The sequence below is a fragment of the Sciurus carolinensis genome, chromosome 1 (genome assembly GCF_902686445.1).
Source record: "Sciurus carolinensis chromosome 1, mSciCar1.2, whole genome shotgun sequence".
Lineage (NCBI taxonomy): Eukaryota > Metazoa > Chordata > Mammalia > Rodentia > Sciuridae > Sciurus > Sciurus carolinensis.
Window position 1 is genome coordinate 189,198,866 of NC_062213.1, and position 24,816 is coordinate 189,223,681.

A 24,816-nucleotide genomic window follows, 5' to 3' on the forward strand; every position below is an offset into this window, starting at 1 on the left:
AGCTGAGAACATGTAGCTCAGTGGTTGAGCACTTGCCTAGCATGTGTGAGAACCAGGCACTGCAAAAAAGAAAAACAAAGTTGCCCGGTCCTAGATTTAACAACAAATATGTGTGTGTGTGTGTGTGTGTGTGTGTGTGTGTATACATATATATGCATAAAATGTATATACACACTCATATATATACATATGTATATGTGTGTGATGTGTGTGTGTATTTTCCCCCCAAAGGTATCTAGGGTCATGAGAAAGAACTGTAGGATGCTGAGGGTACCAGCCCTGCCCCTAGCTCTTTTCATGTAGTTGCTATAAACCACAAATAAGGATATCTTGAAGAATTACCTTGCCTCTTGCTTGTATGGCCTAGGAGGAAATAGTTTAATCTCATCACTTTTAGCAATGGAACAGATCAATCAGGGGCTAATGTATTCATTTTGGTTCTCCCAGTCAAGTAAGCAGCCCGGATGTCAGTGACCAGAAACCTGAAACATCGAGCCTTGCTTCAAACCTTACCATGTCAGAGGAAAGTAAGTACTATGCATGATGGAAGTGGCATTCCTATAACCAAGTAATGCTCTTCTTATATAATTGGGTTTTACTAATTGTCTGGATTGTTCTAGAATATCCAGAAGGTTCTCCTAGTCTTTGTGTGTGCATACTTGTGTTTTCCTATAAGCTTTATTAACATATCAGCTAGAAAAAAAATCACATGGAATCTTCCTATCCAAGCAGTCACACTCAGTGATTTCATTTTTGTTTTGAGGTTGAATGTTCTAAAGGTAATAGTGCCTTTCTCAAAATCAGAAAAGTTTGTGGGCCCACCCCTGATGGCTCCTCTGGAGGACTTGGTATTTTCTGCCTTTATAATAAAACCAAGTGATCCTACGTACCAGTCTTAGTCAAGAAAAAAAGTCCCCTGGGCCCTGAGGAAGATCCGGCCTAATGAGATAAACCGTCCATGTACCAACTTTCACTCTTCTGTAGAATGGTTATATTTATGTATTCGACAAAAGAAAATTATATAGTGTTTTGTTTTTTCTTTTTATCAAACCCAGGGCCACATCTCCAGCCCTTTTTTATATTTTATTTAGAGACAGGGTCTCACTGAGTTGCTTAGGGCCTCACTAAATTGCTGAGGCTGGCTTTGAACTCACAATCCTCCTACCTCAGCTTCCCAAGCTGTTGGGATTACAGGCGTGTGCCACTTTACCCGGCTAGTGTTCTGTTTTTTTTCTTATAGAGACATAGCTTTGTCTAGCAAACTTGCTTACTCTGCTAAATTTTTCTCCCCAGGATGAGTAGTCCTTCCTAAAGTTAAATAGCTATGCTCTTCCATATTTTATCACATACTTTAAAAAGAATAAATTTGTGTAAGACAGTTTTTAAAAAGGCACTTATTTTGGAAATATTTCTTAAGACAGTTAATCTTATATACTTTGTTTTTTTTAAAAGCATAACTTTAATTTTTTTTTTTTTTTTTTTTTTTTTTTGCGGTACTAGGGATCAAACTCATGGCCTTGTGCTTGCAAGGCAAGCACTCTACCAGCCGAGCTATCTCCCCAGCCCTAATTTTTTTTTTTTCTTATTGTGAGTTATATATGTTATTTCCTCAGAGGTGATTTTATTTCAATGGTTCTTAAACTGTTAGCGTAAGACATAAGAATTATCTGAAATCCTTGTTCATAATATAGAATTCTAGGCTCACTTTCAGGGATTATTATTCAGTAGGTCTAATATGGATGGGAAATCTTCATTTTCAAGAAGTTACTAGGTGAGTCTGATATATATATATATATATATATGAGAAATTGTTCTAATCAATGTAATGTTTCCTCTGATTTCTTGAGTGTCCTGATTCCTAGAAAAAGACCTAGTCTCTAAAATCTCATACCAGAGCCAGAAAGTAAATTGAGTCTTTTTGCTCCTTCCAAATAATTTCTCTGCATTTTTCCTTCAAAACTCTTGGTCCTTTGAAGTCTTTATCTATACCTTCCTTCCCATTTCCTTTACCTTAGAACTTCCAGCCATTTTATTCTTTAAAGACTAGATCCTCTGGCTGGGCGTGGTGGTGCACTCCTGTAATCCCAGTGGCCCTGTAGGCTGAGGCAGAAGGATCTCAAGTTCAAAGCCAACCTTAGCAAAGCAAGACCCTAAGCAGCTCAGTGAGACACTGTCTCTAAATAAAATATTAAAAAGGGTGGGGCTGTGGCTCAGTGCACCCCTGGGTTCAGTCCCTGGTTAAAAAACAAAACTAGATCCTCTCTGTTTTTTCTCCATCCTAACCTTTGTTGTGCTCTGATTTTAATATTCATGTTGATGACTTAGCCGTTACCCATCATCTCTCTCATTTTAATTTTCCTATTTACTGAGCATAGATTCTCTGTTCATTTATTTTAATGATTCCCTTACAAATACTTTCAATAACTTTTAATAATAAACCCTTTTCCTACCTTTATATTCTCTTTGTTATACTCCAGTCCTAATTTAACCCAACTCTCCACCTTCCCCATAAATGTACACAAATAACATTATTGGATAGAATTATGTACCTAAGTGACTAGTTATACTAGTCATAGCACAGGACCTCAGGTGGGCACCCAGTGTGCTTTGAAATCCTACATTTCCTTGATAAATTCTGCTTTTTAATATTTTACACTACTTCCCCTCTCAAAGAACCAATACTCACTTTTCCTTGCTCTTTTTTTTTCATTTTTTAAAATTTGTTCTAATTGGTTATACATGATAGTAGAATGTAGTTTGACACATTGTCCTAATGGAGCGTAACTTCTCATTCCTCTGGCTGTACATGGTGCTGAGTCACACTAGTGGTGTAAATACATGTATATAGGGTAATAGTGTCTGTCTCAATCTACCGTCCTTCCCATCCCCACTCTCCCACCCCTCTCCTGACTCCCCTCTGCATAACCCAAAGTTCCTTCATTCTTCCCTACCCCCCCCCCCCCATCCCCACTGTGGATCGGCATCTGCTTATCAGAGAAAACATTTGGCCTTTGGTTTTGGGGGATTGGCTTATTTCACTTAGCATGATATTCTCCAGTTCCCCACACTTTTCCTTACTCTTGACTGGTGTGTGCCTTCTTCAGTAAAAGCTATTGAACAGGAAACTCCCTTGTCTTCTTAACACCACCACGTCTTCAGATCTCCCCTATTTTCTTACTTCCTTCTTGTTGGAATGGAAGAAGTATTCTCACTCCTGTCATAGTCTATCCTCTCACTTTTCAGAAGGACTTCAGTACTGTTGTTATCCTCCCATTGCTCCTGCATCATCACATTCTTTTCTTCTTTATCCTTCCTGAGAGTAGAGATATGCTCTGGTATCTACCATCTTCACACATCAACAAGTGCCCCCTTAGGCTCCACATGTTATTTGTAGACTTTCTCTCTGTTTTGTGGCATATCAGAACCTCTGAGAAGAGTTGCCCTTACTTCCTCATCTCTCATTCACTCTTTAGCCTACTAAAATTTAGCTTCATGTTCCCACTGCTCCTGTCAGGGTCATCTGTTACTTTCTTATTGCCAATTGTGATAGAAATTTCTCTCTTATGTTTTGCCTCCCACCATGTTTTCTCCTACCTTTCTCCTTTGATGGCCCTTTCTTCCTGTGCTGATGGGCCTCAGGGCTTAGTTCTAAAGCTGCAATCATTTCTCTTTCAGAATCCTCCCATTCATTACATTACTTTTAACATCTAACATATTTATTAATGAATCTCAAATTTATTTCCAGTCTGACATCTCCTCTGATTTCATTTGAATATACAGCTACCTTTTTGAGATCTTTACTTAGAAGGCTGAAAGGAAATTCATACTTAAAATGCCTAAGAAAGAGCTTTAGATTCCTCAAGCTCCCATCAAATCTGTTCATCTCCCAGACTAGTTCATCATAGGAAGAGAGATCACTGTCTCACCACTCTCAAACTAAAACCTAGAAACCATCCTGCATTTCCATGTTTTCCTTATGTCCTACATCCAAACCCACCAGAACATCATTGTTGTGCCCTTCAGAGTGTATTTCAAAGCCTTGGCCTCATCCTCACTATTGCTATTCTAGTCTAAGCCAACATATTACTTCCCTTATCCTCCTATTTATAATGATAGATTATGCCTTGACTCATTATAATCCTTTCATGATTCCCAAGTATTGCCAAGATCAAGCTTTGTTCATTCTTTAGGAGTGTTAAAATTGGCCTAAGTTTCCCATAATATTTTGTTGATATCCTCTAGAATTAAATTAAATTTGAGGAGGATAAAGGTTTGAGTTTTGTCAGGTACCCATCATCAGAGTGGGAATCATGTAGAATTCAAATGATCTGGGCTGGGGATATGGCTCAGTTAGTAAAGTGCCTGCCTCACAATCACAAGGCCCTGGGTTTAATCCCCAGCACCGCAAAAAAAAAAAAAAAAAAAAAATGATCTTACCTTTCATTATATATGATGGATATTAAAAATCTCCCCTTCATTTTTGACATGGTTATAGATGAATATGACCTTCAAGTGTCCAATAATTATTTTTAAAGACCTCAAACAATGGCATTGGATGGTATCTTCTGTAATAAGCTCACAGGTATTGATTGCCTTACTCTTTTTTAAAAATATTTTTAATTGTGGATCAATGTAATATCTTTATTTTATTTATTTTTATGTGATACTCAGGATTGAACTCAGTGCTTCACACATAGTAGACAAGTGTTCTACCACTGAGCTATAGCCCTAGTCCTTGATTGCCTTACTCTTGGCCAAGACTGCTCTTGACCAGGGTCAGATACTCTTTCCTTGAACCTAGCTAGACACAAAGTTAGTTGGTTCACCTTCTGTCCCTGTTCATAATAGAGTAAACTTGTTTTTATAGATGTTAAAGGAAGTTCTTGAATAGTTCAGGAGTATGATGAAAGCATTTTGTGATGTTAACTGTCTACAATATGAACTGAAATAGTGCCTAAAGAATGGCATTTATCTACCTATCAAACTCGAGTGAATTATTTACATTTATCTCAGATGTAATCATGAGATCACAGCTTTACAGCAGCTATTTCCATGTAAAGTCATGGGGGTCAAGAGGACATCACCTGGTAAAGTCACTTTACTTGACAGTTTATCACAGCATGACATCAGTTTCTTCTTTGCCAAATGTAAACAAAGCCTTTACTACTCATCAGAAAAAGCAGTACTGTACTTGCATCTATTCTGCCATTGATTATACACAGAAGTAACAACAGTTTTCTAAAAAGATTGGGTACTTGCCAAAATATTTGCAGATAATTCTGATGATCTTTCACTAAGGATAGAATAAGCAACCAGAGAATGAATAAGCTGAAGAAGTATATTGTTATGTTGTATATTGTTATACAACATAAAAAAACAATTTTGTTTTTTAAGTTTTCCAGTGAGCACAGCTCAGAGCTTAGGGAATTACTTTATCTATGGTTTAGATCATTGATGGGTGAAGGTATAGATAATTGGTACCAGCCTTTGACTCTTTTCCATATCCCTGACCCCCCACATTCTCAATTCTTTTATTGTCTCTGAAAGTCTACAAACAGGTCTATAAATACAAAAGGGCATTTTCCGCTACAGTCTTTCAAACTGTCTGGTATCCAAACTGTATTCTGTTAATTTAGTTTGAAAGACTATACAGTGAAATTGCAGTGAAATGTGCAATTTTTCCATTTCATTTTTGAAATGTTCTAACTTTTTTACCTGATGATATTATCTTTTTTTCAGTTATGACATGCACCGATTACATCCCTCGCTCATCCAATGATTATACCTCACAAATGTATTCTGCAAAGTAAGTTAAATAATTATTTCTGAAATATATGTATAACTTTTCTATAGGTTCATTGCAAAACTTAATTTGATATTTAACTTATTTTCACTTCTCTTGCTCTTTCTGTCTTTATTCCAATTTTTATTTTCTCTAAATATAATCTGTGTAGAATCCTTTTTTTTTTTTTTGGTGGTATTGGGCATTGAGCGCTTAGGGGCACTCTCTACTGAGCTACATCCCTGGCCCTTTTTACTTTTTAAGATGGGGTCCCTATAAGTTGCCCAGGCTGGCCTTGGAGTTGTGATCCTCCTGCCTGAACCCTGAGTAGCACATTACCACTGTACCTGGCTATGTAATTTTTTTTAACCAGGGATTGAACCCAGAGGCACTTAACCACTGAGCCACATCCCCACCCTTTTTTATATTTTAATGAGAGACAGGGTCTCACTGAGTTGCTTAGGGCCTTAGTAAGTTGCTGAGGCTGACTTCGAACTTGCAATCCTCCTGCCTCAGCCTCCCAAGCCACTGGGATTACAGTCATGCACCATCACGCCTGGCTGTAACATCCTTTTAAAAAGTAGATAGTTGCCTGGAATAGATTACTATTACACAGGATCTCACTGTAAATGAGTAGGCACTGAAAGTGGAAAATAGTGTTAGTGATCAAAGCATATTACTGATTGACCTCTGATCATTCTCTTTCCTCTACCTTGACCTACATATCAGATAAACACCTCAAGATGACCCCAAATTAGGACTTCTCAGCCTAAATTGTGTTCATTTTTTTGTTTGAGGAATGTCCTCAGAGTACAATTGAGCTTAAAGTTGGACAGTTTTGGTGGGTCGAAGTAACTAAGAGGTAAGGTTTAGGGCCTTCAAAGGTAAGGTCAGCATTTAAAACCAACCAGGTTAGGCATCTCAAAATGGGTAGGTGCAGAACAGTGTATATACCAAGTCACCAATTGTGCGTTAATGAAGAGTGGACCTGTACATGCATTATTAAGCCAGGATATATTCTTATGCATTACAAATGTAGGACACATAAAGAAATTGGTAATAGGTAAGAGATGCCTGATGAAGCTGTTTTAAAAAGAAATTGGCATTTTTTTCTAGTTGTGCCCATTTTTACCTATTGAATTTTGTATTAGTTAAAAAGTAAACTAAAAAGTCAACTCAATGAGTTTTTTGATTCTAATCTGATATTAACACTAATGACCTTGCCCGGTCATTTTCATGTGGTTTTCTTCTGTGAAATAATTAAATCTATTCTGTGGGATCATTATGAAGAAATTAGATAATAAATGTGAAAACACATTTGATTTTTGAGCTCTGCAGACAGATGAAAAAGGATACCATGATCTTTCTCATATCTGAAAATGAATCCATCCAAGGTCACTAATATTTCAGATTTTTCCTATATGACTTGAATAGCAACTGTTACCAGAACTGTTTCCTGAGCTCAGATCTGGCTATGTATACAGTCTCTTGGAGTTCACTGAGTCATAAATATGTTGCATATGCCCAATTCATTCATAAAGTATTTACATACCTGCTCCATTCAAGACATTTTAACTGTACCTTTTGTCTTAATTCAGACCTTACTATGTATCAAAACCATTGCATTGTGATCTTTTTTTAACTAGACCTCCATTGCAGCTTCACCCCCTTCTAATTCAATTTTAAAAAGCAATGTCAACTAACCTTTATTAGAGAATAGCTGTGACCTTATCATTCTTTGCTGAGCAATTCAGTGCCTCCCAGTTGTTTCAGATGTATCTGAACTCTTTTCACCTGGCATTCAGGGGCTTTGCTTTATCTTTCTTTTGCTCGTTACTTCCCTTCTCAATATATTTCCCTTAATAATAAAATTTTTCTTCCTTGGAGACTGAAACCCTTGCTTTCCTTCCTCTGTACCCGTTCCAGGACTTTTTGCTTTCTAGAACACCCGCCCCCCTTTATTTTTTTTCTTTTAGAAACACCCTTAGAAAAATTTCTTTTAGAACAGTACCCTTTCTCTCCTATTTGTGTATGCACTATCTGCTCAGCTCACATATCATTTCTTTGTAGCCTTATTGTCTTCTTCCTCCAAAGTTGAAAAAAACTTTTCCTCTGCTAAAATGTGTATACTCTCTGCCCTTTTTTTTTTTATAACATAAATAATACAAATAGCATTTTTTCCTTGCATTTTAAGTACTTCATAATTTGCCAGATAGAGTAACTGATACTTAAACATTAATAGAATGGATGAAATGATCAGGTCAGCTATCCATTGTATGAAGTCCCAGGGACTTCACTGCTGAATTCATATCCTTAACAATTCTTGATGTGGTTGCCATCAACTGGTGATGATTTTGTTCTTACTTAAATATCAGTGGGGAGATAAAGTCCTGTCTGGAACATCCCAGATTTTATTAGTTAACATGGCTCTTGTTTTGTAAGATTGATAGGAGAATTTTGGAGCTCATCCCTACCCTCTATTTTCTGATATGGTTGCTTGCCTTAATCAGCCACATCCTCTTTTCCAAGCCCACTTTCCCTCTCAGAACATTAGTTTGGCCTAAGGAGCTAGGTGGAGAATGAGATCCAATTGCCAATCCTTTTCTACCCAGGTTTCTGTTATTTCAGGATTTTATTATGTATGTAGACATAAATAAGAGCATAAACATTTTTAATCCTTGTGCCTCACATAGGGCCTTGTATGTAGTACATCATGGATGTTGTAAGGTGATAATTGGCTCTTGGAAGGATATTTGAAAGTATTAAGTTGTCCATAATGTTTTTCCTTAGGTGGATGTAGTAGAACCTGAAAAAGAAAAAAAAAACATTCAGCTTTCTGACCATGAGAGCCATTTTATGTGGAAGATAAGCTACCTTATTCCTGATTCTTTGATTTTAGTATTATTAGCTATTTTACGTATTTTTTATTACTACAATAAATCAAACATAAAAGTTTTTGTTTTCTTGAATTTTTCCAGACCTTATGCACATATCCTGTCAGTTCCTGTTTCGGAAACTGCTTACCCTGGGCAGACTCAGTACCAGACACTACAGCAGTCTCAACCCTATGCTGTCTACCCTCAGGCAACACAAACTTATGGACTACCTCCTTTTGGTAAGGCATTCTGTTGTAAGCAGTTTCTAAGAATGTTGATTTTATACCCCAGAAACTTACAAAAGCAAGCATGGCTAATCAGGAAACTGGAAGATGTGTCATCTTTTACAGAGTACTTACTCAGAAGTTGAGTATATAACATGTTTAATGCATATGATATAAAATCTTTGTTTTTCAGTACTCATTTATTAACCCACCAAAATTTAGCTACTTCCAAAGTTTTGAGTCTGAAGCTTAAAATCTTCAAGTTTTTGAAAAACTCTTTGAGGAATTACTATTGATTTAACTTACTTTATCTATAGCATAGTTAGGTAAGCATATTTTGAGATGGCCAATTTTCTGCTAAAACCGGGTAGTCTTAATATCCAGATAACATCTGCCTCATAACTTACTCTATGGTTTGTGGGTTTTGGGTTTTGGTTTTGGCCAATTTCTCTCTTTCCTGCCTCTGCCCACCTCAGCCCCAAACTGGTCAAATGTTCTGCTAAACCAGAAATCATCTTAAAATGGGGGAAATCCCCAATTTTGTATAACCTTTTCATGTACGTAGGAAATTATTTTCATTGGTTTTAGGTATCTTGGACCTGAACTGCAGATCAGAGTGATTTACCAGAAGTTAATTTGAGGTTCTTTGGGCACCTAATATCTATGCCGATTTTCTATATATGTGTAAATTGATAGCCTTACACAGTACACTTTATTGCCCCTTCTTTGTTTTTCTAGCACTGGTGTTAGAAAATTGAGAGAAATATTTTAAATATATAATATGTTAATCAAATTATATCTTTGTGGACTTTATTTAAACAAGCTGGGAATTAGAAAAATTTTCCAAAGAAATGACCACATAAATTCTGGATGTGTTAGTGTTGCCTGCTCTTTCTTTTTTCTTTTTTTTTTTTTTTTTTTGGTACCCAGGGATTGAACTCAGGGGGCACTCAACCATTGAGTCACATCCCCAGCCCCGTTTTGTATTTTATTTAGAGACAGGGTCTTCCTGAGTTGCTTGGCACCTCAGCCTCCAGAGCCACTGGGTTTACAGGCATGTGACACTGCGTCTGGCTAATGATAGCTTTCGTACTTTTAGGCTTGTTGGCAATCTTTGGCTCCTAGTAAATGCTAGAAATAAAAATTGAGGATAATTTTTAATATGTAATAGTTCATAACTGTATGAGAGAAAGAAAACAAATTCTCTTTTCCCCATTTGTACTTTTATGTCTCAGTGCCCTTCACTACCAACCAGTATACTAACATCTTATCTTTGTGATTTTTTTTTTTTTTTTTGGACCAGTGATTGAACCCAGGGGTGCTTAACAAATGAGCCACATCCCCAATCCTTTTAAAAATTTTTTATTTTGAAACAGGTTCTCGCTAAGTTATTTAGGGCCTCATTAAGTTCCTGAGGTTGTTTTCAAACTTGCAATCCTCCTGCCTCAGCCTCCCAATTCACTGGGTTTACAGAAGTGTGCCTCTGCACCTGGCTTCTTAGTGATATATTTAAAGAGAATCCTGTGAGAATATTTTGGTGATTATTTCTTTTTGTGTATATTAAAACTAATTTTTGAACAGTTAATGATTATAAAGTAATTATTTTCACATTTTTTACCCTGTATTTTGATTTGAATTTATTATTAGCAAGCCCAAACCATTTATAACATTTTGAACAGTTGATCATTCCTGCTGTTATATATGAAATAAGATTCCCATTATCTCTGAATTCAGTTTATGGAATGCCTAACATAATACCATATGCATATAGATCCTAGGTATTATGATATCTTTTATGATCATTTATTTTCCTTTTATTAAAAAGAATATTCTGTGAATAGATCTCTGTTAAAAACTTGGAGGAAACATTATTTATGTTGTAAAGAAAATTTGGTAATTAAGGCACCCTTGATCTGATTTTGTTTAGTATTTGGAAATAGAAAGACTTGTGTTAAATAAATTCATCTCTCAGTAATTGAGAGAGACAGATAATCATTAACTTGACTTTAAGTAATGTATGACACTTACTGGGGAGCAATTTAGGTTGAGGTAATGTGATTGATAGATGTAGCATATTCTCAGATTTTCTCCAGAGACATATAAGAGATGTTTGTAATGCTTTTGAAAGTTACTGTATTATTAAAAGACATTTTCTTAGGTTTTAACATATGCCTTTTGGCAGTTTGTTCACTTAAAATTAAGAAAACATTATTTCTTTTGAAAGTAAGATTTTGATACTGCCTGTGTTCAGATTAGCTAGTCTGTTATTTTATTCCAGGTGTAAATAGGTCTTGAAAAAAATCCCATTATAATAACCTATTTTTTGAGTGCTTACTATGCCAAGCAATATGCTAAGAATAAGTATTTCACACTATATATTATTGTCTCAGAACAGTCCTAAGAGGTAAGTAGTAGCATTTTCACTTTTTATAGGTGGGAAAACTAAGACTTGGTTAAATCACTAACCCAAAGTCATATAATTGGTAAACACCCAGTATTAAAATTGAACCTACATCTGTTTAATTCCAGAGGGACTTACAAATTCACAACTGTATCAAAAGATAGTCTCAGAATCATGTCTGAAATTAGTTTTTCCTCTCAAAGAAAGGAGAAAAGACTAGAAGAAATTTTAGGAAGGTTTGTTAAGAACAATCTTTAAAGGAAGAGGAATGCTAATCATTTTCCTTCCTGAACTATATAGAAGTTGGGTGGGATGGTAGAATTGGAAAAGGGATTACAAGTCTTAACTTCTAGTGATCTGAAGAATTTTATGTGAGGAAAAGGATGCTGATTTATTTCTAGGGGTTATATACAATATGTTCTTAGTTGCTGCTCTTATGATTTACTTTAAAAGAATTTTAATGTGAGTTGAAGACTTGGGGATGTGTTTAAGGATGGTTCATTTCATTTCACTCACTGATTTCACTGCTGGGAATTTATCCTATGGAACTAACTAGCGATAAAAAAATTTACTAAGATAGTCATTACAACCTTACTTATAATAGCAAAAAAATTGGAAGCAACCTACATATGTAATAGAAGGGTATGTGTCAAATTGCAGTTTATCCATACAGTGTAAAACTCTGTAGCCATTATAAATGAATGATATTCTAAAAAAAACTTTTTGGAATCTTGAGAGAACAGTATTATTAAATTTTTTAAAAGTATGTAAAACTGAAAACAGTATAATATCTATTTAATATTTTTACAAATATGTGCATGGAGAATAATTTGGAAGAAATAAATGTGAATTTTAATAGTGTGGGCACTACAGATTTGATCTCAGTTACCACAGAAATGGAAAGCAAAGATGGTTCCAGTATGCACAGGTGTCAGCTAACGTAGGCCCTTGCAAAGTGAGAACTGCCTGTATTTTTTGTGTGTGAGGTGAGACTGTGATTTTTTTCTTTATACTTTCTGCATTTCCCTAATTTGCTACAGTACACCTTTACTTCTTGTATAATCAGGAATAATGCTCAGATTAAACTATTAGTATATGAAATAGGTCATCCAAATGAGTTATTAAATCAGCAAAGCAATATGTTCTTTCATATATTTTTTTCTAGTATGCGTGCCCTTCATTTCCTAACTAAACTAATTTCCAAACTAATTCTAAAGAACCACTACTCTGATATATACTATCAGATTAGAGTGATCAGATTAGAGTGGTAGCATTTTTGATAAGACCTCGCCCTGGGGCATCTGAAGACTAACACTCAGGTACAGACTTTCTTTTCCTGTATCCCTCAACAGCAAGCTCTTGGTGCCTGAAAGAGCTTGAAAAGCTTTCTAGTTGTAGGTTTGGCACAATGTACCAAGAGTCAAGAAACCAGAGTTTGGTTTTCTCACTTGTTGTGGGCAGTAGTTCTAAATACTCACACCATTTATTTGGTCATGCTACCTATTAACTGGAAATTCTGGGCAAGGTGCCTTTAGTGGAAGATATTTACATGCCTGAAGAACAGGGCTACAGTGATACTGGAGGCAGTATTTGTATTGTCTTCTATTTATCTACTCATCATAAAATAATTTTATATTAAATATCTCTTTGTGTTTCTGGACAATAATGTATGTGCCCTTATAAGAGGGACCAGCATATAAATATCTTACAGTTTGAATATAGAAATAAAATTTAACTCACAAATACACTGAATAATAAAAACATTCTCACTTGATACACTGTTTAATGAGATATTGCTTTAGTATAGTATAATAATATGTTCACAAATCTAATACCTCAGGGTCATAACCTACTTAGAAAAAGATACTACATTGATTACAATATATATGACAGTTGTGACATTTAAATTGTAATCTGCTTCCCAAAAAAATGATACATAACTACCAAGAATTTTGGCACTGATATTCACATTTCACATCATATGTGTTTTAAAAGTAATATCTTCACTAGGCGTAGTGGCACACGCCTGTAATCTCAGTAACTTAAGAGGCTCAGGCAGAGGAGGATGGCGAGTTTGAGGCTAGCTTCAACAACTTAGTGAGACCCTGTCTCAAAATAAAAAACAGAAGGGACTGGGGATGTAGCTTAGTGTTAAAGCACCTGTGGGTTCAATCCCCAGTACCATCTATAAATAAATAAATAAAATCTTCGAACATTTTTATTGTTGATAATCAAACATAGCAAGAATTACCTTAGGACTGGGTGACCTAGACAAGGTGTAGTTAAATGATCATGAAATAAGCAGAAGAGGCAATTCTAATTCATGCTAGAGATGTTACTATTATTCCATCTCCTCAAATAAATTATTTCATGAAGTTCATAGATAAGAAAAGAATATGACATTTTCCATTTTTGTGCATTAAGAGTTTGAGACAAAGCAGTTACCGTATTCCAAGGTCAACCTAAAATTTTCACATTTCCCTTTACTATTAGATTTACTTACCAACAGATTTGACAAATCCAAATTGCACTGAGGTATTTTAGCATCCTGGTGAATCAGATGTCCTTATTATTTAAGTATTTTTATTGCTTTTATTAGTTGGATATCGATTTCTTATCAGATTAGGAGTAAATGAAATGAACTAATGTTGATTATGAAGCCATTTTTGATGTTAGTACTGATTTTGTACATGGAAAATGCCTAATTATCAGCTTCAGCTATAGTGATCCATCTACCATAAACTATTCGGAACATAGTGGAAAAACTAGTCAATTGTTTTTGTTTTTATTTTTGTTTTTTTAACAAAATAGCCTTTTTATAGCCAGAATTGTCACCGTATCTATGCACTCATGAGTATTTCACTCACAGAAGATACCCTTAGGCTGTCATGTACAAAATCTTTGTTTATGGTTTCCTAGTTACTACAAATTAAAAGGGAGGTGTAGCCAAACAAAGATGGGAGATTGTAAAGAAGTGACACATCAGGGAAAAAAAGAATGATTTCAGAACCTAAAAATCATAGAACTATTAGCAAGTTTTATTTAGTACTAAGTAAATATCTTTGTATTATAATAGCATCTACTCTAATATTTATATATCACAGCATAATATTGATGTTTGTAAATAATAATTCTGAGAAACATCTATTCACTGTTTCCTTCCTGTTAAGAAGACAGGAAAGCAATAAATATATTTTGGGAAGATAGTCACTCAGAAGCATTATAATAAAAATAAAAGTAAGCCAAGCACAGAGGCGCATGCCTGTAATTTCAGCGACTTGGGAGACTGAGGCAGGAGGATTGCAAGTTCAAAGCCAGCCTCAGCAACTTAGTGAGACCCTGTCTCAAAATAAAATTAAAAAAAAAAAAAAAAAAAAGAGCTGAGGATGTGGCTCAGTGGTTAAGTGCCCCTGGGTTCAATGCCTGGTACAAAAAAAAAAAAAGTGAACAGTTATGAATAATGACATAACAGATTATATGTTATGACATGGAGAGATGTCTCTCAGATATTTTATGAAAATGTAAATTATGCATGATATGTATAAAATGATCTGTTTTTATGAAAAATAAGAAAGATTAGTAAATGTGTAGAAATCTGGGTGACTCTTCTGCAAACTATTAACAGTAGCTAAACAACCTAATTATATTTTACTTTTTTTCCAGTTACATATTTCTGTAATATTTTTAATTTATAAAAATCAAACAGGTATGTCTTGCATAATCAAAGAAAAAAGGTTACAAATAATCAGCTTAAGAAACAAGTATTTAATACATTTTAGAAAAATTCAGTGCTTATTTAATGGGTAAGTAGATTTTAGACTTATGTGGAAGTTGTCCATATTGTCTCCTACCTTGATGATTTAGATAAATGAACATTAGACACTCTTTATGACAGACACTCCAGTTTGATGTCAGTAACTCTTTCTGAACCCTGGTCAGTTACCCCTAATCATTGAAATGAATGTATGTGTGTATGTGTATACACCCCCCCCACACACACACACACAAACACCATCTTGGGGGTTTTAGCAGGATTTTTGTTTCTATGACCCCATCTCCTAATTCTTTGAAAGTGTATTTGCTTGTGGTGTATTACAAGTGGGAGAATCTTTCATTTTCTCTTACAAGCAAATTTTATTTTTGTTTTAAGATTTAGATTTTAAACCTACTGGCTAATAATTGAAAGCATAACCATGCTCCTCAGTCCCAGTGTGTTGTTTGTAATTGGTCCAATTTATCTGATTCAGGTGCATTGTGGCCAGGTATGAAACCTGAAAGTGGTTTAATTCAGACTCCATCTCCAAGTCAACACAGTGTTCTTACCTGCACTACAGGGTTAACCACAAGCCAGCCAAGCCCAGCACATTATTCTTATCCCATTCAAGGTAAATAGGCATGGTTGTGTGTGTGTTATTTAATTATTATTATTGTTTTTTGAAATTTTAAATCTACCTGTATATCCAAATAAATTGGATAATACAGGAGCTCTCTCTTCTAAAGTAGAAAAGAGTGATATGTGCATGCTTTTTGTGTTAGGCAAATCAGAGCTGAAGAGTATGGTTTGTAAGTAGTGTAGCCTTTGAATGTGAGCTGCTTAGTAGATTGAAGCCTTCCCTTTTTTATGTTGGTGTCCAGAAAACCTCTCTGATTGCGTTCTAGTCTGTTCTCAGTGGCATTTTATCCTATAAGTGAATAGAAGACTCCATGAGCCTGAATATGCCGACCTCTTGTGTGTGAATTGTCCAATTATGCTATGTGAGGTGTGTGCTGCTTTTCTGCTATGGCTTTGTTGCACCTATCCCCATTCAGTACTTCTTGGTGAGAGTATTTCCTTACTCAAAAAGTTCATTATTATTCCTGTTTCAGAATGTAAAGCAGAGCATTAAACTTAAACTCAAATAACTTTACTTTCCTGAGTTGTTCTTTTAAAAGATGATAAATTATATCAGCACAATTAGGAAAGAAAACAAAAAAACTCAAAGACTCTTTGGAATTAATTGCCTACTCTACCAAATCCAGTGCAGTTTGTCATTCATTGCTCTGTTCTGGAAGTGGTGTCTATGTACCTGGCATCTCATCTGCCTTTTTCCTGACTTTTTATTTCTTATAAACGGGTACTAGATGAATAAGTGATGAACAGCCAAAACTTGTGTGAGGTACTGTTAAAATATGAATTTGAGTGATAAAAAATTATGTAAATTTAACAAAATATTTTGATTGTCAGTTTAATGGGATCTACTGTTTGGTCTCCTGGGAGCAGATTTGGTCACTATGTTCATTTATCGTTTATCAAGTCTCCTCTTTATGTTCTCTTCTTTCTTGGGCTCCTCTCTCTCTTCTTACTTTCTAAACTGGGGACAAATCAAGAGGGAAAAACTCAAGAACATGACTTTGTCTATCATCACTACCTCCTTTTTTTTTTCCCCCCCCTCCCCTAAGACAGGGTCTCACTATGTTGCCCAGGTTGGCCTTGAACTCTTGGGCTCAAGCAGTCCTCCTACCTCAGCCTCCTGAATAATGGAGACTATAGGTGTGTACCACAGCACCCTACTTTCCTTTTCATTTTTATGAAATACTTCTCTAGGTTAATAGACCTCTTAAGTCTAACTGTGGGCAACCTAGTAGCCATGTCTCTCCTAAATAGGTTTATTCCTGATGGCTACACCTTAGTTGTGAGAGTAAGGATCCCTTCTTTTATATTAATAACTTTCTACCAACATGGAGAACCACCACTCTTCTTTACTTGTATCTTGAATTTGAAGAATCTGGTACCTATATTTACTTCTCCCTCCTTGTAAAACAAAAAGTTATTTTCTGGGGTAAGTTAGGATCCATTGCTTTAAAAGCATCATAAAAATATTTCTTCCAGTCTGGGCATGGTGGCACATACCTGTAATCCTAGTGACTCAGGAGGCTGAGGCAGGAGGATTGCAGGTTCAAAGCCAGCTTCAGCAATTTAGCAAGATCCTAAGTAACTTAGTGAGACCCTGTCTCAAAATTAAAAAAAAAGACTGGGGTTATGGCTCAGTGATTTAGTGCCCCTGGGTTCAATCTCTGGTACCTCTCCCCCCACCCCGCCAAAAAAACGAAAAACAAACCTTAAACATCAGTAACCACTATCCTTACTTGTTATGTGTTAGTATATATTTTTCCTTTCTATTGGTTAACCTGGTTTTCTTCATTTTGCAATTAATGATAATTACTGGTATTTAGTAAGTGCTTATTGTATTCTCAGTATTGTTCTAAGAATTGGATAGGTGTTACGCATGTAATTTTTTTAGTACTGGGGATTGAACTTAGGGCCTCACACGTGCTAGGCAGGCACTCTCTAATTAAGCCATATGCCTAGCACCTGGCCCTTTTTTTTTTTTTTTCCTGAGATAGGATCTCACTAGATTTCCAGGCTACCTTGGAACTTGCTATCCCCCTGCCTCAACCTCCTGAGTAGCTGAGATTGCTGCATGTGCCACCATGCCCAGCTTACTCATGTAATCTTTATAACAACATAATAAGGAGGTACTTTTAACCCCATTTTGCAGATGGAGAATCTGAGGCACAGAAAAGCTAAGTAACTTCTCAAAGTCATAGAGTAAATAAATAATTAAGTCAAGATATAAGTTGGGTATTCTGACTCCAGATCATGAATACAGTTGTTAGATACTCAATATTGAAATCATGGTATCAGTATCAACCCTTCCAGGTATATTTGAAAATCTATACTAACAGATAATCTAAATTTATTTTTCCTCCCAGATTTTGGTTAACCTGTTGACCCATTTTATTATTCATTAGTACTTTGGCACAGGGTAGAAAATAAGGCAGAAATTAACTATTAGGTTGTCAATTTTTTTTTTTAATGGACACAATACCTTTATTTATTTATTTGTATTGTGCTGAGGATCAAACCCAGTGTCTCACACATGCCAGGCAAGCACTTTACCTCTGAGCCACAACCCTAGCCCCAGGTTGTCAATTTTTGCCATTTATTCTGAAGAAAAAGTTGGTAGAAAAACTATTGGCTAAAAAGAAATATGGATATTATTGGTGAATTTGAATTGCCTGGGTTCCTCATTATCACTCTCTCCCACCTCTCCCCAACTTTACCTTTATTTTAACATGGTAATGAAGGGTAGTTATCCAAGGCTGCTGCTTTCCAACTAAGTAACTACTTAGTCTTTCAACAGAATAAAGACAAATACAGTGTATCAATTTTTAATTTTTATTTTTTTGGTACTGAGGGATTGAACCTTAGGGGTACTTTGCCACCGAGATACATCCCTAGTCCTTTTATTTTTTATTTTGAGACAGGATCTCTCTAAGTTGTCGAAGGTTTTTACTAAGTTGCTGAGGCTGGTCTCCAACTTGTAATCCGCTTTCAAGTCACTTGCCACCCCTGCCTCAATTCTGTTAAAGTAGTCAAAATGACAATATTTACTTATCCTGTCCCCAGGCATTGACAGCAACCCATCTTCCCTGGGGAAATAAGGGAAATTATCTCACAAATTCCTCTTCTGACTTGATTAATTCTAATCAAAACCTTTTCTTAAGTTTATACCTCAGTTGTACCATTGTGAGAAAGGACAACTCTTGTGTGCTTATAAAAATTCGTTGAATAAATAGGTCTGACTTCTTTTCTCTCCTAATCCCTAGGGTAGTGGTCAGATCTGACTTTTTGTATCAGTCTTTTCCTGGTGCCTGTGTGAACCTGTCTTTAGTCATTTTCTTCATTTGAGGTGGCTTAACTAATTAAATAACAGTCAAGTGCCAAAATTAAGATGTTTCGGAATTAATTTTAACTCAATTAATTTTATTAAATGTCTTTGTGCTCTACTCTTGTTGGTAAACTATTCACAATAGTCTATTTCTTTGACCAGGAGTTTTTGTTTTGTTTTGTTTTTATGAATAGAGTTTATTTTTAGTATAGTTTTAGATTTACAGAAAATTGAACAGGTAGTACTGAGAGTTTTCATATATCTTCCCACATACCCTGCAGATACTTTCCCCTATTATTTACACCTTACATTAATATGTTGTATTTGTTACAATTAAAGAACCAGTTAAGTACATAGTTTATTCAGATTTCCTTAATTTTTATCTGAAGTCTTTCTTGTGTTCCAGGATCTCATCTAGGATACCACATTACATTTAGGTTCCTCTAGATTTTGCAGTTTCTCAGGCTTGCTTTGTTTTTGATGACCTTGAGAGTTTTGAAGAGTATTAGTCATGTATATTTTAAGATATTCCTTTACTGGAATTCATCTGATATTTTTCTTATGATTAGATTGGGGTTATAGATTTTTAGGAGGAAGGCCACAGAGGTGGAAGGCCAGAGGTCAAATGCTTTTTCCATCACATGTCAAGTGTACATACTATCCCCATGATTTATGACATGTGATGGAAAAAGCATTTGACCTCTGTGGCCTTCCTCCTAAAACTGTTGATCTTTGTTTGTTTGTTCCAATATTTGGGATTATAGAAGTGTGCCACTCCACCTGGTTTGGTGTCATTTCTTTGAGTTTCTTTAAGTTAACAGAGAAAGAAATATGTGTATGTATACTAATCCATGTAAGTACACATATGTAAAAATATTTCTATATATAATAGTGTGTGTCTATGTTAAATTAATCATGAGTTCTTCTTGAATTTAATCCATTATCACATAAATCATTCCATGCTACTGCTGTAAATTTCCACTCCAAACATGAGACACCTTGATCGGGAAATTTTTATTACTTTGATTTACTAAGTTCCTTGTGGACAGGTTTCTTTGTTTTGAACATTGATGCAGCTCACACACATGAAACAGTAGTTGCACTCCATAAGTATCTGAGAGATAAATGAGTGAATTAACCAAATATGCACTGTTTCTACTAGGCCTCAAAGGATTTGGTTGAGTTTTCCGTCAGGCATGTTGGTCACATACTGACAGTAAATTTTAGTAATCCACTCAACTGTCAGCCTCTAGCAGAAGATAGTGGTTTTGGCACTCACACCTAGTGCATTCTACAACTGTATTGAATGTCATCTACCATATGTCAGTTGCCTTGCTAGGTGCTAAAGTTGATAAAATAATAGGTATTCATTTGTGGAACTAGCCATGGGAGAAAAAAAAACAAAAAAACAAGCAGTTAAGTAAATAAATAAGATTGAAAAGTACTCTGAAAGAAAAACAAAATATATTGCTATGATTGGAAAAGCAAGAAAGGACTTTTTTTTAAAACCGTTATTTATTTATTTTTATGTGGTGCTGAGGATCAAATCTGGTACCTCACATGTGCTAGGCAAGTGCTGTACCACTGAGCCACAACCCCAACCCAAGGACTTGTTTAATAGAAAGGTCAGAGAGAGCCTCTGAGGAAGTGAGACATGCTGAGGAGAAACGCCATCATGCCAGGAAGGCTGGAGGGAAGAACAGTCCAGACAGAACAATTTTGCAGAGTTCCTGGAATGATAGAGACCTTGTCTTATTTTTGAGTAACTCAGAGAAAGTCAGAGCAAGGTAGATGGTGACATGTTATAAAATTAGACAGGTGGGTAAAAACTAAATCTTACACAAACTTTTATGTGCCATTACCGCTTGGGTTAACTTTCCAACCTTGGGACTGTATCACTTAATTCTGCTATGCCGCTCACCAGTCTGTAACCATGTCTTTGGATCAAAGTTATATGTTGACTATATTAGGTTGACTTAATGGGGCATGGTTCTTACAAGCTTTGTCCTTGTATGATTTTGCAACCCAATTATCAGAACAGGAGTGGGGACTACCCACTTACAGTTGGCCATGCCACTGGTATTTAGAATTCTAATAGCCTTTAGGTATATAATAATAGCTACCACTTGAATTTTTTATTCAACAAAATATGTTGTTGCTGCTTTTGTTTTTTAACCCTATTGTCTTTGTGGAAACCAGCACATTTTTCTATATCTGTAGGTACACATATATAGATATGTATGCAAAATAATCAGTACATTTTTTTTTAATTTCTGGATTTTTAGTCATTGTTTTATATGGCATAGGACATACAGTAGTTTTGCATTTTTAGATGAGTTCACTGTGGGTTTGGTGATAGTTACAGAGACTTTAGGTATTATTTAATTACTGACTAACATCCCTCACTAGAATTTAAACTCCATGAGGTCAGGGACTTTGTCTTGCTCACTGTTTTATTCCTTAGTGACTGGAACATCTTGTAGCATATAGTTGACCCTGATATACTTGCTGTTCTGCTGAATGAATGAATGAATGACACGTTAGAAATGATTTGGTTATGTTGAAGAAAAAATGTTATTGAACCCTGTGAACTTTCTAGATTAGTAGACCAAGATACCCTAAGTCATTATTGCTGGGAGAAATTTGTGATTTGTACTGTGGTACTTGTTTAACGTTCAGATACTTATCAACTAGTAAATCAAGTTACTGAGATTCCTAGCAAGAATAAGTAGAGTACATGACCAGTTGTTTGTAATGTCTCCTTTTTCACCACCAGCCCAATTTAGTAAGTGGAAGATTTTAAATTTCTTTTTTCTTTCTTTTCCTTTCCTTTTTTTTGACCAGGGATTGAACCCAGGGTTGCTTAACCACTGAGCCCACATCCCCAGACTTTGTTATATTTATAGAGACTGCATCTCACTGAATTGCTTCAACCTCACTAAATTGCTGACGCTAGCTTTGAACTTGCAGTCCTCCTGCCTCAGTCTCCTGGGTTGCTGAGATTACAGGCATGTGCCACCATGCCCAGTTGAAGATTGTTCATATTCCATAACCACTTTGTTAGATTGCATTTGCACCTTCAGTCATTAGTAAATTATTGAGAAGGTTGAACAGAATCAAACATCTATATGAGAAAAACAGAAGTATATGCCAGATTCGGGGCCAAAGGAAAATTGATCTAGAAATGAACTTTCCTGGGAGAGAGAAATAAGTTCTTTATTTTCTCCCCCACCTGAAGTCACCTGTGTTCACTTTGTTTTACTGCAAACCTCCTAGGATAACGTCCTGATAATAGAATCTGTAAACTAGTCAAAAATCTTTTCCCACAAGAATGATTAAAACTATTTATGAAATTATCTACTCTAAAAACTGTCTTTTTCTGATACTTCATTTTAGGAAAAAGAATGGGGTAAGGTGAATATTGATGGGAAGAAAATACCATTTGTTAGGTTATAAAATTTATTTCATTTAGTTGTTATCTTAAAGTAAGCTCTTAAGAGTCCTTTATTACCCAAGGGACAAGAGTACTGTAGAAAAGAAAGTCACCCTGGATAGACAGGAAATTTAATCCCTAGCTCAGCCAGTGATTGAGGAAAAAGCACTGCATGAAGAATTGGAAGATCCAAGTTGTCATCTTGATTATCTGCTATTAGCTTTGTGATTCTGAATAACTAACATTAACTACTCCTTTGTGCCAGTTTCTTCTCTAAGCTGGGGTTGCAGCAGTAGTGGTACTGACTGTAATCTCTTCTAGGCTGTCTTCTAAGTAGAGTACCCTCAGGGAAGGGGATGAAGCATCTCTCTCTGATTTTGACCAATGTGCTTTCTGCTTTATTTTTTCCTCCGTCCTGGTTTGTTTGTTTGTTAGTTTGTTTTTATTTTTGTACCAAGGATTGAACCCAGGGGCTCTTAACCAATGAGCCACATCCCCAGTCCTTTTTTATTTTTTATTTTGAGACAGGGTCTCCATAAGTTGTTTAGGGCTTCACTAAATTGCTGAGGCTGTCTTCCAACTTGCAGTCCTCCTTCAGCCTCCCAAGCCACTGGGATTATAGACATATACCACCACGCCTAGCTCCAATCCTAATTTTTTTTTAATTTTTTTTTTTTTTTTTTAGTTGTCGATGGACCTTTACTTTATTTATTTATATGCAGTGCTGAGGATTGAACCCAGTGCCTCACACATGCTAGGCAAGTACTGTGTCACTGAGCTACAACCCAGCCCTCCAGTCCTGTTTTTAATGGAGGTTTTCTTATTGATAGTCCCTAATGGAGTTGATAGTCAGCCCTACCCAGTGGTGGACCCTCGGGGTACTTACGACTACAGTAGAAACCATGTGTGAGTGTTTATGATAAGTGGGGGAAAAGAGTTCAAAACCGTTACCTCACATCAGTTACATTGACAGAAGTCCTTGTGTTATTTACTAGTCACTGAGGGCTTCTAAATCCCTGGTGGATTCTGTGTTTCAGAAATGTACAGCTTAATCCAAATTCCTTATCTTAAGAAAGTCAGTCCAAGTAGTTTTACCATTTTTCCTGACTAGAATATATTTAATATATTCTGAGTTTTTCTGTGTTCATTAATAAAGTCTCTAAATGCCAGATCGTGATGCTTTTTGATCCTCATTAATAATCCATTATTTGAGTAGAGCCCAAGAAGTAATTTCCAAGCACTTTAGATTTTGGAGAACCATCATTGTTTCTCAGAATAATCATCTTGCATCAGGAAAGGCACAACTTGAGGCAAGTGACAATAAATGATAATACCACAGTGTAGGATTTACCAGAGCTCCCCTGATGGTTAGTAGGTCACATTGCAGGTGAGTCCTTTTTCAGCTTCTAGAGAAGATGAAGTGGAATGATTTGGGTTAGTTCTGATTTCATTGGTATCCTTAGTATGAGCTGTGAAATGTATATGTATCCTTCTAGGACTTTAGTAGGAAGAGTTGAAGACTCAAGTTGAAACAGAGAGACGTTTGAAGTGTTTTGTTTCTAATCAAGTCTAAATTGAGGTATGATATGCAAACAAGCAAAATGAGCATTTGTTTCTGTTGCTAATTTAGTTCCTTATCTCCTTGTGATGTGTTCACTTAAGACAATGTATTTTTCAGTGTCTTCTAGGCTTTTACATAGTATCTTTAACTAATATCTCTTACACTCTCAATTCTGTAGCTTCAAGCACAAATGCCAGCCTGATATCCACTTCATCCACAATTGCCAATATCCCAGCAGCAGCAGTTGCCAGCATCTCAAACCAGGTACAGTATAGTTTATGTGACTTGCTCTTCCTCTCTTCTTTCCCTGGTCAGTTTGCCCATCTAAGAAACAACCAGGAATAATAGGGGTTATGGAACCCTTTTTCTGGATGCCCTCAGAACTGAACCCTAGATGACTTCTTAGACTGCCATCAGTGTCTCTTGTTCTCTACTAAGCCTGTCTAGAATATGGTGCTGATTTATCTATCATATGTATTTTTACCTCCTAACCTTCCCCAACATAAGCTCCACGAAGGTTAGGATTTATTTTTGTATTTTGTTCACTTATATATTCCCCAAAGCCTATAAAAAAGGCCTGGCACTCACATCAAAGATACTCCATAAACATTTGTGGAATGAGTAAATAGTACTTCCACTTTTAACCACTCATTTCTTTGTGAATTCTTTGTGATCTGGTCTTGATCACTGTTAACATTAACTCTGCTTAGAAAATTACTGGCAACATCTTCAATGTTTTAGAGGTTTTTTGTTTTGTTTGGTTTGGTTTGGTTTGGTGTTGTTTTTCTCTGTAGTGATATCACTACTATCTCTGTGAAACTTTCTGG

At 35.8% G+C, this 24,816-nt stretch overlaps 1 protein-coding gene across 3 annotated transcripts in view; it reads left to right on the forward strand.

The window, feature by feature from the left end:
* Eya3 (EYA transcriptional coactivator and phosphatase 3) overlaps positions 1-24,816 on the forward strand; it is a 99,971-nt gene that overhangs the window by 39,652 nt on the left and 35,503 nt on the right. For 2 of the 3 annotated variants that reach the window (XM_047554031.1, XM_047554038.1), the window contains exons 4-8: positions 448-527; positions 5,740-5,806; positions 8,761-8,897; positions 15,531-15,668; positions 24,168-24,253. In XM_047554031.1, coding sequence (XP_047409987.1) covers positions 448-527; positions 5,740-5,806; positions 8,761-8,897; positions 15,531-15,668; positions 24,168-24,253 — 508 coding nt within the window. The remainder of the gene's footprint in view (positions 1-447; positions 528-5,739; positions 5,807-8,760; positions 8,898-15,530; positions 15,669-24,167; positions 24,254-24,816) is intronic. The other variant, XM_047554046.1, reaches the window with a different exon arrangement.